The 16,911-nt window shown below is 39.1% G+C and overlaps 1 protein-coding gene across 23 annotated transcripts in view; it reads right to left on the bottom strand.

Annotated features, from left to right (window-relative positions):
* NRXN3 (neurexin 3) overlaps positions 1 to 16,911 on the bottom strand; it is a 1,012,014-nt gene that overhangs the window by 251,244 nt on the left and 743,859 nt on the right. For all 23 annotated transcript variants that reach the window (XM_027638371.1, XM_027638372.1, XM_027638389.1 and 20 more), the window contains one exon: positions 3,879 to 4,060. In XM_027638371.1, coding sequence (XP_027494172.1) covers positions 3,879 to 4,060 — 182 coding nt within the window. The remainder of the gene's footprint in view (positions 1 to 3,878; positions 4,061 to 16,911) is intronic.

A 16,911-nucleotide genomic window follows, 5' to 3' on the forward strand; every position in this document is an offset into this window, starting at 1 on the left:
GAGGTTACTTCTTACAAGGAGTTCAGAAACTGGACCAGTCTCACACCACCATTCTGAACATCCAGAGGCTAGATGCCAGTTTAGCATACAGAACAAAATGAAAGAATGCAGACTAAACCAGCCTCACACATGAATGAGTGATTCCTCTCTATACAGTCATCACAAGAATGATACCCATCATCACCTGAAGCTGTCTTCCTCTCTTCATTTGATCTCTATGTTTTGCATGTTGTAAAGCATAAAAAAAATGATGTGGTAGGGTAGGGTGAATGAACATATAGAAACATTCAACCACAACTCAGATGTACAGTCTTTTAAGTATCCATTGTGGAAGACAATTTCCTGACCCAGGTTTGGACTTGGTACTTTGAATGAATTGTAAGGAAAACAAAAAAAGTATCATAAGGAGAGAGCTGATGCTCCAGCAACACTCTCATTCCATCTGCTACAGTCTAATCACACAAACACCTCATGCTTCATAAGCAACATTGATCTGGATGGTATGCCATCCATTTTTACAGGGCTGCCCTTTTATACTTCATTATGAATCAGGAGAGAAAATAGTTTCAGAGGCTGTAATTTTTTGTCATATAAAACAGATATCTTAGTCAATAAATTTTCACAGTATCTGAAAGACTCATAATTAAAAAATGAATCCAAACAGAACAACTGTAAATTAAACAAGCAAATATGTAACTTCAACACACAACATATTAAAAAAGCAGACAAACTATTTAAAAGTTTCCTTAGCGGAGTATGAGCAACTTTTAGAATCTCTCAAGTAGAATCAGATCTTGATAAACCATAGCCTATACTACGACATTTGGATTAGTTTTATTTTAGTGATGCATATTAGAAAACAATGATCATCAGGTGGCTTTTGTCACTTGTTATCACCAACAGAACACCCAGAGAAGTGTAAGGAGGTCAAAATCCAGTAAACAGCATCCAAAATATAGTCTGTGAGTGGAATATCTAGAAAGGTCCCAGAAGAGGTCTCCCCAACAATCCTCCAGGAAAATTCCTGTCACTTTCATTATTACTATTATTATTAAATATAATTGTACCTGAAAAAGTCAAATTGCTAAATATACATATAATAAATTATATTCAAAGTAGACTTCCCGTTTTAATACCTATTTTCTCTTTCTCCTATAATTTGCGTTATGGTTTAAGTATCTGGTTTTAAAACCTTTTTGTTTTATTATCAATTTGATCTGCTTAATACCTCAGATTTACAAATCTATTTATCCCATATTTGTATTATAATTTGATCCATGCTGCTTCGTTTCTCTTGACAAGTGACAGTCACCTAATGGAAGGCTTTGAAGAAAGAAAGATAGACAGAGTCCTTGAAGATGACAGCACAAAGCCTGTGGTAGTTCTGAGTTTGTTACAAAAGATCTTGATCTCGCGGAAAGCTTGCATGCAATTTGCTAAGTAAGAGGTCCTAAACGGTTTTCCGTTTTAAGTCTCATTTAAAGATGTACCTTTAATTTCAGATTTCAACTTTTTCCAAAATAATCCTGATGTAAGCTCACTTCTACAATGTTGAACAATAAACCAGAGATAAAGTCTTACAGACATTCAAGAAGTCAATAACACTTAAAAGGTTTCTATGCAACTTTTCTATTGCATGTAGCAGCATGAGTCTCAGACCACATTCTTTCTATGAACAGGTAGGTAGAGTTACTGATATAGATGATGAACTGATACCATACCCAGAAGAGCACAGGAGCATGCCTTTGTTCCTCATGAATGACTGGCAAATCATTCTAATCCATCCTAGCCACAAAAGAACAAGAGAAATTACACCTGAACTAGTTCTAGATTTACCACTAGTGAACACCTTCAGGTATAAAATTGGCCAAACTACAAAGGAGGCATTCAACAGAACCTTTAGAATTAATATCAACCACAATCAGTAGACTTTCTTTAGGTAGCTGAAATAATCTGAAACTAGCACCATGCCATGCAGAGTAGTTTGAAAAAAACACATGAGGAGGAAGTAAAAAAACTTACAAAACTGACAGGAAAGAGAAAGCAATTTTGTTTGTTTGTTTGTTTGTTTTAATGAATGCTTACATCTCAGGTTCAATTTGTTTGTTCCAGTCTATTCAGTAAAATTTGTTATAATTTTTTTTTTTGAAAATCACTTATTACAATGTTCACTTAGGGATAGAGAACGGTACATATTTGAGACCAAGATATAGAGAAAAACTCTGTGCCTTCATCATTAAAGCTGAAAAGCCTCCTTTTGCAAGTTCTTATCTTCATGCAGGGTTAAAATGTCTTTTTCAGTTCTTATGTCTGTTTCCTCTCTTCCTTTCACTGACTACCACAAAGAAGAGCCTGACTTTCATTTTCTCTGTAATATCCCACTAAGCAACATGATCCCATCTCAGGCTTTTTCTAAGATCTTAACAAATTTATATCTCTGCACCTCTCCTCACATGCCAGGAATACTGTTCTCCAGTTAATTGATAGCATTTCACACATGTTGTATTATAACATCTGAAGAATATACATTGTCTTGCTCAGACATATCCAGTCACTTTTGCTTAATGTGAGTCACGGAATTCCAACCAATTATGTTTAGCGCTGTTCACTTTTACCAACTCTTCTGGGGTTCATTTTGTTTTCCTTTTAAGAAAGCAGGAAAAAGTGTTTTTCTATTAAAAAATACACCAGGATTTGATCTCATTTTCATTCTAGCAGAAAACACAAACTAAATATCCGAATATATCACAAAAGATATTAACCAGAATTGGTGACAGTCTAATGGCTCAAGGCCATATGCTAACCCATTCCAATGAATCTGAATTTTACAACAGGATTCAAAATAAAACCACTTAAAATGCTGGCAATAACTACTAGCCCTGACTCTTGTTTCTGGTTGTTTCAGAACAATCCTGCAATATACCCAGTGCTTCAACACAACTCTGAACGTGGCAAACTCCAGCAGCAGAATAAGGCCCTTTGTCATTCACATTTGGTCTGTTTTGGCCCCTGGCATTCCCCCTGTTTACTTATACCTTCAAGGTTCCATGAAATGTTAACAACTCCCCAGCTCATTCAAAACTTGCAAATGGCCCCTTTCCACTATAAATTAATGCATAAAACACGGGAAATAAGCGAACATCGAGTCACATGATCAGCTTCTACCTCTAGGAAACCTCTTGGCTACTTTTCAAAGGAAGACAAAGCTTCTCCTCCCAAAGCATCATGTAAAGTAACAAACTCCAAAAGTTTCCAGTTCTAGTGTTCTTATTTTCTCAAATAATTCAACTCTCTCTAAAGCCACCTTCACTCAAGCTCTCACAAGAAAGTCTATTTTCTTTTTGCAAAGCCATGTTGCACTAACACCAAATTCTTATTCTTTTGAACTATCCTGCTAAAGTAAGCATCAGCTGTATCAGCTTGAGGATCTGTTCAGTTCTCACTTAACTTTCTTAGTGTGGAAAAAAACAACACCCTATCACTCCCTTTTATTCTTTGCCTTCCAAGAATAGTAATACTTCACCATAAATTCAGCTGTATTCAGGACTGTGCATATGCCACAGTAGATTAACACTGATGCAAAACATTTCTTCAATTTTTAAATAAATCCTACTGCTATTGAATCACCTAAGGCTTTTGTATTTTGTTTTGTTTGTTCCTTCCCTCTCCAATTTCTTCTGGCATCAAGACTTGGTTCCCTGTGCATCCCAGTTGGTAATTCTACAAAACCCTAAATAACTACTAAAGGCAGTTTAATTTGACAAGTGCTGAAGACAGAAAGAATAGAATATGACATGTTATTTTAGAGTAACAGTTTTCTTCAAATTCAGGTAACAGAAACCCAGGTCTGGCATAGACATGGGCCTATCTATACTCACTATGTGCAGCTGTAGAAAATCACCAAGCCCAGGGGCACTGTCAATCCGAACAAGGATGCCATCCTTCACAGTTGTGCTGAAGCCCACAGCAAGACGGTCTGTCCTCGTGCTTGGTCTATCATTAGCTGGCCAGGTGTACAGGATGAGACCTCCACTCTTCCCAAATATATATGTGGCACCAGCTAAAAAATACAAAACCAAAGAAAAATGTATTAGTTACTTATTTGCCAACTGGTGGTAATGCTTTGACTTCCATGAGGAACAATTTAAGCAAGCATGTGCCTTCCTTAGTTACAGGAGTGAAATTAATGCCTCCTGCTGGCAGGCCTGATGAAGTACATTTTTAGTTCCTAAATAAAGACAAGCAACATCTAAGATAAAGATAAATTAAGAGTTTATCCAAACTTATCAAGATGGCTTATCAAGAATGAATTATTTCATTAGTGCTAACATCCTAGACAATGCTGAATAGGACACTGCCTTTCAGGGGGGACGAAAAACAACAAGCCCCTTCTGTTTCAAATGCATAGGATTCAACCTTATAAGTGGATTTAAAGGAAAAATTTGGCAGTTCTCGTTGAGGTTGGACTTGCCTTCAGCTGAAGACTATTCACATATAGTAGAAGACTATCCTTTTCTCAACACTTCCTAAGATTTTTGGATATTTAATCCACATATTTCCAGCACTGTTTGTCTTTACAGTGAGCCTGGGAATTTGTTCCTTGCCCTTGTTTTTAAGGACAACACCAAACCTCTCCCAAGCTGAACACTGTCCTCCCACATTCATGAGGGCCATCTGAGCTGAGGAACACAGACACGCAAGTGAGGAATTGTTGTCGCAGACAAGGAAGCTGAGAAGCAAAAGCATTTGGAGTTCACATTCTGACTTGTACTCAACATCAAGTTAGGAGCAAGATTTTATAACTCAGTAGTTATAAAATTAGCCCCTGAGCTTCTTGGAAAATATATCTGAAATTCCTGTCCCAGACCCAAATCTACAAGCAGACCAGGAACAACATTTCTCAATGCTTCAGCCACTTACTGAAACTCATTTTCTGAGCACTATTACAATGGTTACATAATAGTAAGCAAAAATAACCAGGTTCCATTACTGCAACAAGGATGAAATATCGGTAGAAAGTACAGGTAATTACTGGGTACATTTTCTAATCTGAGTGAAAATACAACTGATGATTCTTTTTCCCACCACACCAACCAGAAGCATGTATCAAGCAATCATGAGCAGAGTAAATGTAGTTAGATACAGAAACAGGAATCATATATGGGTAACTTCTACACTTGCCTACAAAGCTGCAGCTTCACTAAAGCTCTTTATGATCTGAATTCCAAATAAATGCTACACATTAGTAGAAATAATTGATACACTTTCTCCTTGCTAAAGAGGCTTCCTCTGGACATCTCAGAACTCATTACCAAAGCAGACATCAGAAACTCAGCCACACAGGACTGAAATGATTTGTGAACGGCTGACTCAATAACAGAGTGAAAAATGAATTATGTTTCCTTCCTTCCAGGCCTGTGCATATCCAACAGAAAATGCCTTCAGAAAATTCAGACAAATGTGTCTGAAATCAGGGTTAGACAGGAAATTTCGCTCATAATCCAGAATTAACAAAAGAGCACACTGGCGTTCTGGAACTGTGCACACATTTCAGTTTCAGAAAGATTAATTTTACAGACTGAACTCAATCTCCTCATTGATCTTTGAACTCCAGATACAGGGTTCATGACTATTGCAAGATGTATAGAAAGGGGCTTTGTTTGTTTAAACAAATCCCCAACTGTATCTGTAACCTTATGGTTAGACAGTTGGAGATGACTAGGTAGCGAATTATCTATGTCTTCCCCCTGCGCACAGGTACACCAACAGCCCCCTAAAACTATGCTACAAATATACTCCTTCAGTTTATCAGTTTGTTCTATAACTTCCATGTGTATTTGCATTACAGACCAAAACTAGGCACAGCAAAATGCTAAGCAAAACAAGATTTACTCATTGTTGATGGCTTCACAGATTAAACCCCACTTTTCAAAATTACTGTCACTTGAATTGCAAGTTATCCTCCTTTTCTTTGTACTGGTTACCAGGCTCTTCAGCAGCAAAAACAAACTTAGAGGAGAGTTCTTCACTATTTATGAAGACAAAATACTTCTTCGTCTCTCTAAGAGCCATTTGGCTGCAGGTAGACCATGTCAGTCCTCCAATGAGAGCCAATTAGAACCAATCATCTCTTCATAGGCCTTTCATGAAACTTAAACAGATCTTATTTTCTCCTCACAGACCACAGATTTTTGCTTCTAAGCCTAACCTGAAGATATTCAGTACTTTGGTACGGAGGTACCAAAGGTTCCTAAGGTAAGGAGCAGTATCAGTATAAATCTACCTCTGTTGGGTCTTATTTCAGTTTTCTGTGAGATGGTTCCACATACTGTTTCTTGAAGACATGTAGTGTTCTAGTTCAACTGGAAATGTCAACTCATCTCTGGAGTTCAGCTGGCCCACAGACTGTCCAACTTTACTTTTCATTGTGATGGGCTTTGCAGTCATACATTCTAGCAAGGCACTGAGTTCTTGAAACAAAGATAATTCAGATCATAGAATCATAGAATGAACTAGGTTAGAAAAGACCTCTGAGATCATCAAGTCCAACCCTTGATCCAACACCACCATGGTTACTAGACCATGGCACTAAGTGCCACATCCAGTCTCATCTTAAAAACCTCCAGGGACGGTGAATCCACCATCTCCCTGAGTAGCCCATTCCAATGTCTGATTACTCTCTCTGTAAAGAATTTCTTCCTAATGTCCAACCATGCAACAACCAGAGCAGCACTACCCATGCAGACCTGTCAGCAGAAGCCTGGTGGCCAACAGTTGTTTCCTTATTGTCCAGGTTAGAAATATCTGCATAATGACAGATGGGCCACTTGCTTTATCTGTGTGTAGCTGAATGCGCAATTTGTGGGATACATCAATCTTCCTTCCCTTCACCATCTTTCTGATGATGTACAGAATACCCATTGCCACGTTTGGAAAGAGATGTACATTAACATTGTGCTAGTATCATTTTTTTCCCCCCAAATTATGAACAAAATAGTCAATCCAGTCTGAAAACACAAGGTGCAAACATCAAGTAAAAGTGGAAGAGGCAGTATTAGAAGAGTTACAACCATATTGTAATCACATAAAAAGAAAAAACAACTAAAAAGACAAACCCTACAACACAAACATGCTGACTTAAATACTTCTATTTGACTGCAGCAACCACAACTACTCTTACTTTGTGGTGTTGCAGAGAATTGTAGAATATTTAACCAAAGAACTCTGATTACAAAAAAGCTGGTGAAATGAAAGTCTGTTGATCTTCTCACTGTACTGAAGCTTTGTTACAGACCACTTTATTAGACAAGAAGACATATTTTTTTCCAAGACACTTTCTATTGAAGACAGAGAGCAGCCACTTTATATCTAGTTTTTCCTCATTGTTCAAGGTTTAGTTATGTAACTCCTTTAATAAATACAACACCAACTATGCTCTGACAAGAGAAAAGTCTGAGGGATTAATTTCATTGTGTTATTGTTACAGTGTTTCGCCACTTCAACTGTATAACACTAAGTTCAACCTATACCGTGAAAAAAAAAAAGAAGAAGAAAAAAAATAAAATCAAGGATACCAGTACACAAAGTTATTTCCCCAGTCAGTTGTGTGAGCAATCTTACATCTCACAGTGCCCTGGGTCAGATTTACTGTACCAACATGTAAAAACAAATGAAAGCAGAATATTTTCACCTACTCTACTGGGATGTTGCAAGCAGAATTTGGTCATCATTGGGAGCTCAGAGAACTGAAGATACATATAGTGAGAGGGAGCAGTCTCTACAGATTTAAGTTACTAGGACACCATAACACATTTAGCATATACTAAACTTATAAACTCATAAAACTTAGTGTGACAGAGTGGCAATTGACTTCTTCCAGAAATTACATAACTTGTAGCTATAACTTACATCTTTGGTGTTTAGAGATTTAAACATCAAAGGTGGATATGTTGCAACATATATGACAATGTTGCCTGCATATCTAGCTTAGGTAAATTATGTATTTGCTAGCTATATTCATGGATAAAGCTGTTAGATTATTGAGTCAAGACACAATTGTTTGAAGCAAAGATGCCTCAAGGAAAATTCCTAACAGAAAAGTTATAACCAAGGTTATAAGCCACAGCAAAAAAGGTCTAAAAGTGAGCTGTGCTAAGAAACACCTAACTGAAATTGGCACCATCAACTGCCATTTTAACCCAGTTATCACTGTTTTCTCATCATCACCCAAAGTCTTCAAAAACCTATTTTAAGGAAGAGTCATCATGGCTGGGCTTTGCGAACAAAGATTTGGGGAGGGCTCTATTCATGTTTGTTACAAGCGCATCGGTGGCTAAAAAGGCCAATACGAGATAGACACGTCCGGCTGAAAAAGGCACAGTAGAAAGACTCCTTAGGTGGTATATTTTGCAAGACATGATTCTTTCTGCGTTGTCTTTTGTCCTCAAGGGTGATCCTGCGTGCGTTCTCAAAGGCATCAGCAGCGTTATAGTTGGTGTGTCTCCAGACCTCACGATTGGAGGCCAGAGGAGACCAGTTATGTTGATCAGTATGGCCAAGGCTGAGATGTTGTTTCAGGGAGTCCTTGTATCTCCTCTTCTGGGCTCCTCTCATGTGACAGCCTGTGGCGAGTTCACCATAAAGCAAGATCTTAGGGAGGCAGTGGTCCTTCATCCTTGAGACGTGTCCTGCCCAGCGCAGTTGTGTTCTCAGCAACATGGCCTCAATACTTGTGACTGCTGCTTGTTCTAGAACAGATGTATTGGTCACATAATCTGACCAGTGGATGTTTAGGATTGTAAAGAGGCAGCGTTGATGGAAGCGTTCTAGGAGTCGCAGGTGGTGGCAGTAGATGACCCATGATTCAGATTCGTATAAGAGAGTAGACAGCACAATGGCTCTGTAAACACTGATCTTTGTACTTTTCTTCAGGTGTTTATTTCGCCAAACTCTTTTATGAAGCTTTCTGAAGGCACTGTATGCCTTTGCTAACCTGTTGTCTATCTCTCCATCAATCTTAGCATCCGAGGAGATGAGGCTACCTAGGTAACTAAACTGCTGAACTGATTTGAGCTCTGATTCGCCAATGGTGATATCCTGCCCTAAACTAATCCAGTAAAGTAGTAAAAAACAAGTCTGTCACATCTGCACAAATTATAACTTCTGTGCCCTAGGGATCCTGTGAATTTCCCCAAATTAAATATTCAATTGCAAATTCTCTATTTGCATCTACTAAGCCATCAACAGCCTGTTTTCCTGTAGCTGTGGCCAGGAAAATGCAACATTTGGTAGTTATTACAATGTTTATACATTGAAGGGTTAACTGCCGCACCAGCACATAAGTACAAGTTGAATATAGTGTAGATGTTACAGTTCATATTTTTACAACCAAAAAGTACCTTTGGGATGAAAATTATGAGGAACCTAGGCCAATTCAAAAACTACAATAATTACTTAACACCAAAATTCATGACCAGAGTGCCACATCTCTGTGACATTGTCACGGGCAAAACAATCTCAACTGGGGTAATCTCACTTAATTGGTTTTACTGACAATTAACACAAATGTTTAATTACTGATTCAGGCATTGGGGAGCAAGGACAACAAACAATTAAACACTTAGGGAAAGTTTCTTCCTCCCACAAGCTCAGCTGCAGGTCATCAGCTCTCCTCCCTCTTCCTCACTTCCCCTCCCTCTGTGTTGCAGTGAGACAATAGGCAGTGCAGAAAGTTTCCTTCCACTTTCTTTGCTACAGCATCTGTTCTCCATGAGCTACAGCCCTTCAGAGTGCTCCTACTCCTGTATTTCCTACAGGCCCCAGGCCCCTCAGGGGTGTCCGTGCTCTGGCATAGGTTACCCAGAGGCCCAGTTCCTTTGGGAATGTCTCTGTCCTGGGCTGCAGACCCCTCAGAGGCGTGCCTCATGCAACACGGAGTGCCTCCTTTCAACTGACTGTGTCTTCAGCATGTCCCCATCAATGTTCCCTTCCATATGCTTCTCCCTGAACCTTGTTCTGTGCCTCCTCCCTTTGTGCATTCTCCTATGAGCCCTCCCACACCACCTTCTGTGTCTCCTGCCCCCAAGAGCTATTGCCCTTCTTTAAACATGTCCAAGCAGCAGCACTATGTGCTGCTTCAACAGGTTGAGGTTCTGGTACGTTGTGGGTTGTTTTCATCCATGTCAGGGCTAGCTGAGACTGCACATGGCAGTTCATGGCCTCCTCCCACACTGGGTGCTCTGCAGCCCCCTGTCACTCATGACCCAATATAAACAAATATCCTGATTGTGGTGGTAATTAGCCAAAAACCATAATATATGTAAACTTAATGATATCAATTTCCCTCCTAAGCTACAAGATATATGTCTTTCCTTCAGTTATTATGTCTTTGTTTTCTTACATAGAATTCTTAAAGTATTGTCCTGGTTTCGGCCAGGACGGGGTTAATTTTTGCAGTAGTCAAGAGGTGGTATGGCTAAGATTTGGAGGTTATTCTATAGCCCTTCATGTCATTTTCTGTGGATGGGGGAAGGGCTTCTTTCCGCACTGCATAGCTTGGTAAAAGGAGTAGTCAGGTATGGTTTTATCTGCATGACCATGGAGAGGACATGAGGAAGTGGAATAGAAACCCATAGCAGTACAGGTACATGAGTTGAGAGAAAGAACAACCAGCACAGGAAACTCTTGGGCCTTGAAAAGCAAGTCTTGTGGTGACATGACACCCCAGAAAGAAGTGAGTAGTAAAATGGGACTCGTGTCAAAAATAGCCCCATAGACACCCGAGCCAGGGAGCACAGTATTGAGTGGGCAAATCATACTCCCTATCCTGCACCAGCTCTGGGAAAACTGAATGGTACAATGGACTGTTAAAAGCCACATTGAAAGCAGTGGGTCATGGGACCTCCAAACATTAGGATCTACATTTAGCAAAGGCCACCTGGTTAGTTGACACTAAAGGCTCTACCAGTCAAGCTGGCCTTGCTCAGTCAGAACCTCTATGTACCATAGAAGAGGACAAAGTCCCTGTGGCACACACAAGAAGTGTGTAAAGGAAGACAGTTTGGATTAGTTCTGCCTCAAGCGAAGGCAAACCCAACCATGGGATTATTTTTGCTCAAGGACCTGGGTAATGGAGAGGGATAGGGAAACACAATGTTTACCTGCAGGGGATTTAATTTTTGGGGGTGAGAACAGTCTGTAATGTTGAATTGTATAATATTGGTTGCTGACTGACACTGCCACTTTATGCCATAACTATCATGAACACTGCTGTAGATACACCAGTTGTGAGCTCCTGATGCAGCTTGGAACCAGCCAACAGCACACCAGCTCTCCTGCCCTAGAAGACATCTAGGATGGATAGAACCCACAGTCATGGATCAAATGAACTCAACAGACATCTTGGAGGGACAGACTATGACTATGGAAACAATATCTGTGCTTGTGCATATATGTATATAGTTGGAAGGTGTAGGATTTTGGCATGATGTAGATGGTAGAGAACACCATACACTCAATTGGGGAATACCATTCCTAAACCACTCCTCAGAGGAGAAATGGAAGACACCAATTCTTAAAGTCAAAATTCAAATGTGAGTATTCAAAATTCAATGCAAGTATTCAACAAAAAGAATCCTACTGCATTTTCCTTACCCAGTGCTTGCTTTTCTTGGCCTTTCCTCCTCACCTCCCACTTTGTGCCTACTTTATAATCCTACTATATTTTCTGCTTAGTCCAGTAGTTCTGATGAGTCTCTTGGGGTATTTCACATGCCAGTCTAAAGGTCCTAACACGTTTATAAATAATCATAACCTTCTACTATTTAACAAGAAGCTATCAGTTCAACAACAGGAAAATTTGTGATGATAGCATTTTGCTCTTCTTTCTTGGCAGGAAACTAAAATTTAGGTAATTTTCAAGAAGCAGTGTTGTCAAAGGATGCAATCAGTAACACATTAGACATGACCATAGGTTACATGAGAAAATCAAGAGCCAATTCACATCAGGAAGGAAACCTTGGTAGCACCTGTAATTAGCAGCCATTATATCACCAGCCCTCTAAAGGCATAATTAAATAATGGAGACATGATAGTTTATACAGACATTCAAAAATTTCCACAGTCTCAATAAGAAAAAGCAGAGCTTTTTCCAAATTTACATAAAGAAGAAAAAGTAATGGTGACACTTATTGCTCCTGGCCTAGGCAGTTCATTTATTATCTCCATCACCAGAAAAGGCACTAGTAAAGGAATGCAAGTTAGAATACTGGCATGAAAGCAAGTGAGAAGAGAACAGGCATACATCTGCAGAAATTCAGTATGGAGACAAAATTTGCTGCAGCAGGAGGCATCATTATTTGGTCATGTAGTAAAAAAGCAGTTCCAAAAAACATGGTATATAAAGAGCTACTCTCCCCTCACAAGTGAAGAAGTACAAGGGAACAAGGAAGAGCTGCTAAGATCAATTTCTGTTCTAATACAAAACTCCAATAAAATAGATTGGAGGTTTTGCTTGAAATCTGATTAGATAGAACTGATTACTGGCCCAAAAATTAAGGTCTCTGCCACATGTTCACAGTTTAAGGTAGACTGCATATCTGGCCACTCAATTTCCAGTCAGAGAAACAACTGTGGCATAGCTCTTCGGGCCTTAATTCACCCAGACAGTTCAGCATCTTATGTGTAGCATCTTGCTACACTCTTGAGGAAAAACAAGCCATGGTTTGACCACCAGTTCTAAGGGGGAGTTAAAGCCAACAACACACACTGCACAGAGCAGAAAAGAGCACCACAACTTTCAAGTGGCTTGTCTGTTTATTGCACCCCTAAGGTTTATCACATCACAATGTAGACAATAAAGCATCAGCTGAAACCTGTACACTGTCAAAAGGATGTGCAGAAAGAATCGTGCCTTGCAGAATATACCAACCGGACATGCCTACCTCGTATCGGCCTTTTTAGCCACCAACGCGCTTGAAACAAACATGGGTAGAGCCCTTCCAAAATCTTCATTCACGAAGCCTAGCCATGACTGATTGTGAAAGTTTATCACATCACAATGTAGACAATAAAACAACAGCTGAAACCTGTACACTGTCAAAAGGATGTGTACTGGCTAATAAAAAAATGAAGCTTCTGACAGTTGTTTTTACAACTCAACTCATTCTGGTCATATCAAATAGAATAACCATAATAACCATAGAATACTCCAAATTTCCATTAATTTCTTAGTAGTAAAAAGAGTAAAGAATTAAGAGAATATTATGAGGACAGTCAAAGAAACGAAACAGTGCCCATATGCACTAAGAACAACAATAGTGATGAAAATAGGTAAAGTTTTTACCTAGCTTTGAAATATACTACTGAAGAGCATGGAAAATTTAGCTGACTCTTCATTACTTGAAATCATTTCAATTGCATCAACTCTAGCAGTGCTGGAACATCTGTATTGTCTAGAGATGACCTAACAGGTGTTCCCAGTTTCCAGTTTCTGCAGTTTCATTTTTTTAAGTTACTCCCATGGGTGTTGTCCACTAAATGCATTGCATTCAGCATAATATAGCTTCTTTGTCCCGCAGTTACATGAGATTCATAATAGCATTACCAGCTACCATTATCAAATAAATATATAATGGAGAATTCAAAAAAGACCAAGAGAGGTGTCCTGTTCCTTCTGCCATCAATCTTGACAACAGCTATTCTTCCTTCTCTAGTTATAAGCTGTTGTCCTATTGCCCTCAATCCTAAACTTCAATTATATTGTTATCCTAATCTTTATTTTACTACTCTTCTTATTCCACTTCACATCACAGGAAATAAAAAGTTCTTAGACAAAAGAATTAATGAGATTTCAGGAACCAAAAACAAGCTAGACATTGACACTCCCCCTGCCCTCAAGCATATATACCAGTGTTCTTACACTACATGAATGATCTGCAATATCAGGATATCCCTGGGACATCTTTTCAGTTACTTTCACTCAATCACGCACATCAAGAAATAGAAGCCTAGTCAAAACTCAGTATCATCAATCAGAATGAAAAGTCCTATTCCTCCTTCATCTAAAGATCCTCTCTGGTACTTGTACATCTCTGTAACTCAGTTGCTGTGTTTTCCACATCCTGAGTTTAAAAGGTGTATTAACACAAACACCTGCTTGATTAAAAAAAAAAAAAAAAGGTTACAGAGGATCTAATCATCATTATCTGACTCATTTGGCTATTCCATCACAGGATGGAGGAAAGACAGACTAACCCAATACTTTCTATGATACAACTGCTGAAACATCCTTTTATTTATCAAGAGTAAAGAAAACTTAAAGCCATGGAAAATACAAAGCTCATGAACTAGCTCATGAATCTCTTCTTCCCTTCAGGATACTCGCTCTTCCCTTGACAAACCCTCTGAGACTGAAATTGAACACCATACTCATCACAAAAAGCAGACATTGTTTGACATGAAACTGAAATTTCTTTCTCACTTTAAAATACGAAGGAGCTGCTTCTGTACAAAAATGAGGAGAAGCTATAAAAGCTGCAACACAAAACAGAAGCAGCAATTCAGATCACGCCTGCTTTCTATGTTTGTCTTTTTTAATGACAGCAAATTAATACAAGTCACTTTCCTCCCAGTATGTGTGCATCAACCAACAATCAGATCAGACAGTATGCTACTTCTTATTAGTTACACTGCATTAAAAAGATTGGAAAAGGAGGAGAGCATGGAAATGTTCCTAGAACTACTAGAAGGTCCAAGACAGCTTACGCTTGAACTACAGATTTCTCTAAATCTGGGATACTGGGAAGATTGTGTATTTTCCCCAATTCTGAATTTGCCATTGGGCATGTTGGGGATGTTTACCATCTCATAAGGAATTTAGGAATTAGCTGCTGACTAAAACAGACCCAAGATGGCCATAGGCACACCAGTTTAAATGTAACAGATTGCAACTCTGAAAATATTTTAGTAATAGACTAATTTCCAATATAACAACATGATCGGTCAGACAAGGATCATGGTATCATGTCTTCAGCGCTGGTCCAAAGTGGACACCCAAGGAAAACTAAGAGTAGACCAAGCCTATTTCCTTAAAGTATGTATCCAGACCATGAGTCTTTTCATCAATTAACTCAGCCTCATGTGGTTTGTTTATACAGAAATCCCAAAGAGATCTAATTTTCAAGTACTTATCCAGTCTCTCCTTGAATACATTTAGAAGTTTTGCATTCACAGTAATGACTTACAGACCTTTAGCAATGACTCACACAAATCTGCCAGTGATGTAGCAAGTTCAACATTAGCCAGCTGTGGGCCCCATCAGCAGAGGCAGCCTACAGCATCTTGTACTCTATTAGCAGGACCATAGGCTGTTAGTAGATGAAGTGATCATTTCCCCTTACTCGGTGCTTGTTAGACTGCATCCAGAATTATGCATCTAATTTTGGACTGACAAACTGGGGCAAGTTCAGTGAAGCGCCACAAAGATGGTCAAGTGGTTGAAGTGCCTGCCTTGCGAGGAAATACCAAAGGATTTGGGCTTTATCAGCTTGAAGATGACACAACTTCAAGGGGACCTAAAGACAGTATCACAGCACCTGCAAGGAGGTTATTGAGAAGCCAAAGGCAGGCCCTTCACAGTGGTGCAAAGACAAAGAACAGGATGTAACTGGCATAGTTTGTAGTGAGAGAATCTGACTCTATAGAAGGAAAAAGCTTTCTTCTCACAAGGACAGACAGGCAAACAGGCTGCTCAAAGAGATTTTGGAGTCTCTGTATGAAGAGGTCTTCAAGATATGACTACATAAAACCACAAGCAACCTGATCTGACCTCACAGCTGACCTTGCCCCAAGAAGGGCTTTAAGACTAGAGATTTCCTGAGGTCTCTTTCAGCCTGAGTGAAGAAGAATCACCTTTCTGTGTGAAAAATCATCTTTTTCATACTTACTCTTGCCAAATAGATCACATATTCCCTAGTTCTTGTTCTGTAAGGCATAGTAATCTGTCCCTATATCTCTCCTCTCAGTATCAACCTTGCCTTGCAGACTTTTATCATACCACCACCCTCAATCCTTAAGTCATTTCTTTCAGTAAAGAGACCAGTTGTGTCATCAAATTCAGACCCCAGCTTTAGGTAGCCGGATGAAACCTACCAATCCCGAAAAAGTCCACAAGGACAATTTCTCTAGGTCTTTTTTTTTTTTTTTTTGCTACACATTACAGAGTATGAAAAACATTACAAGACCTGAAAACCACAAAAACTAAAGGAAACAAACAACTTAAAAACACTATGCACCAGAAGAAGAGACAGAAGAAGATACAAACAGAAGAGAAATAAGAATTTCGCTGGGCAGAAGTGCCCAGAAAGTGTGACCCTTGCAGAACAGCAGGGTATGGTTGCTGGGGTCCAAGTTATGCACCACCTGCAAAGAGACTTCATTAGGTGCAACTGTGACTAAATTCAGTAAAGGAAGATGGAACTATTTCTTAATTGCATTCTGCTGCCAAAGAGGAGGTAGAGTCAGGATGCAATTTCTTATTTCTTCGTATTTCCTGATAAAAGAGCACACAGAGAGGATGTCCTTCAAGAAGCCCAGAAGGCAGCATGCCAGAGGAGCTGAATACAGAGACTACTGTTAGAATGAGAAGCACAGCAGGATTCATAGCTCACTTGGGGCTTGAAGGAAGAATAGATATGTTAGTTCACTAAAGTTTTACAGAATCTGAATGGTAACAAAATGGCCTAGTCAGGATGGATGGAAGCCAAACTGCTAGTATTGATCTCATCCCACTCAACTCTCCTCTAAAGAATCTCATTCTAGTCTTCATTCTTAAGCTACAGTTTATTACATTAAAACAAAAAAACTGTTAGGAAAAAGATGAAGTAAAACAAACAGAAAACCCAAACAATGAAT

The sequence above is a fragment of the Corapipo altera genome, unplaced genomic scaffold (assembly GCF_003945725.1).
Source record: "Corapipo altera isolate COAL_440 unplaced genomic scaffold, ASM394572v1 23, whole genome shotgun sequence".
NCBI lineage: Eukaryota > Metazoa > Chordata > Aves > Passeriformes > Pipridae > Corapipo > Corapipo altera.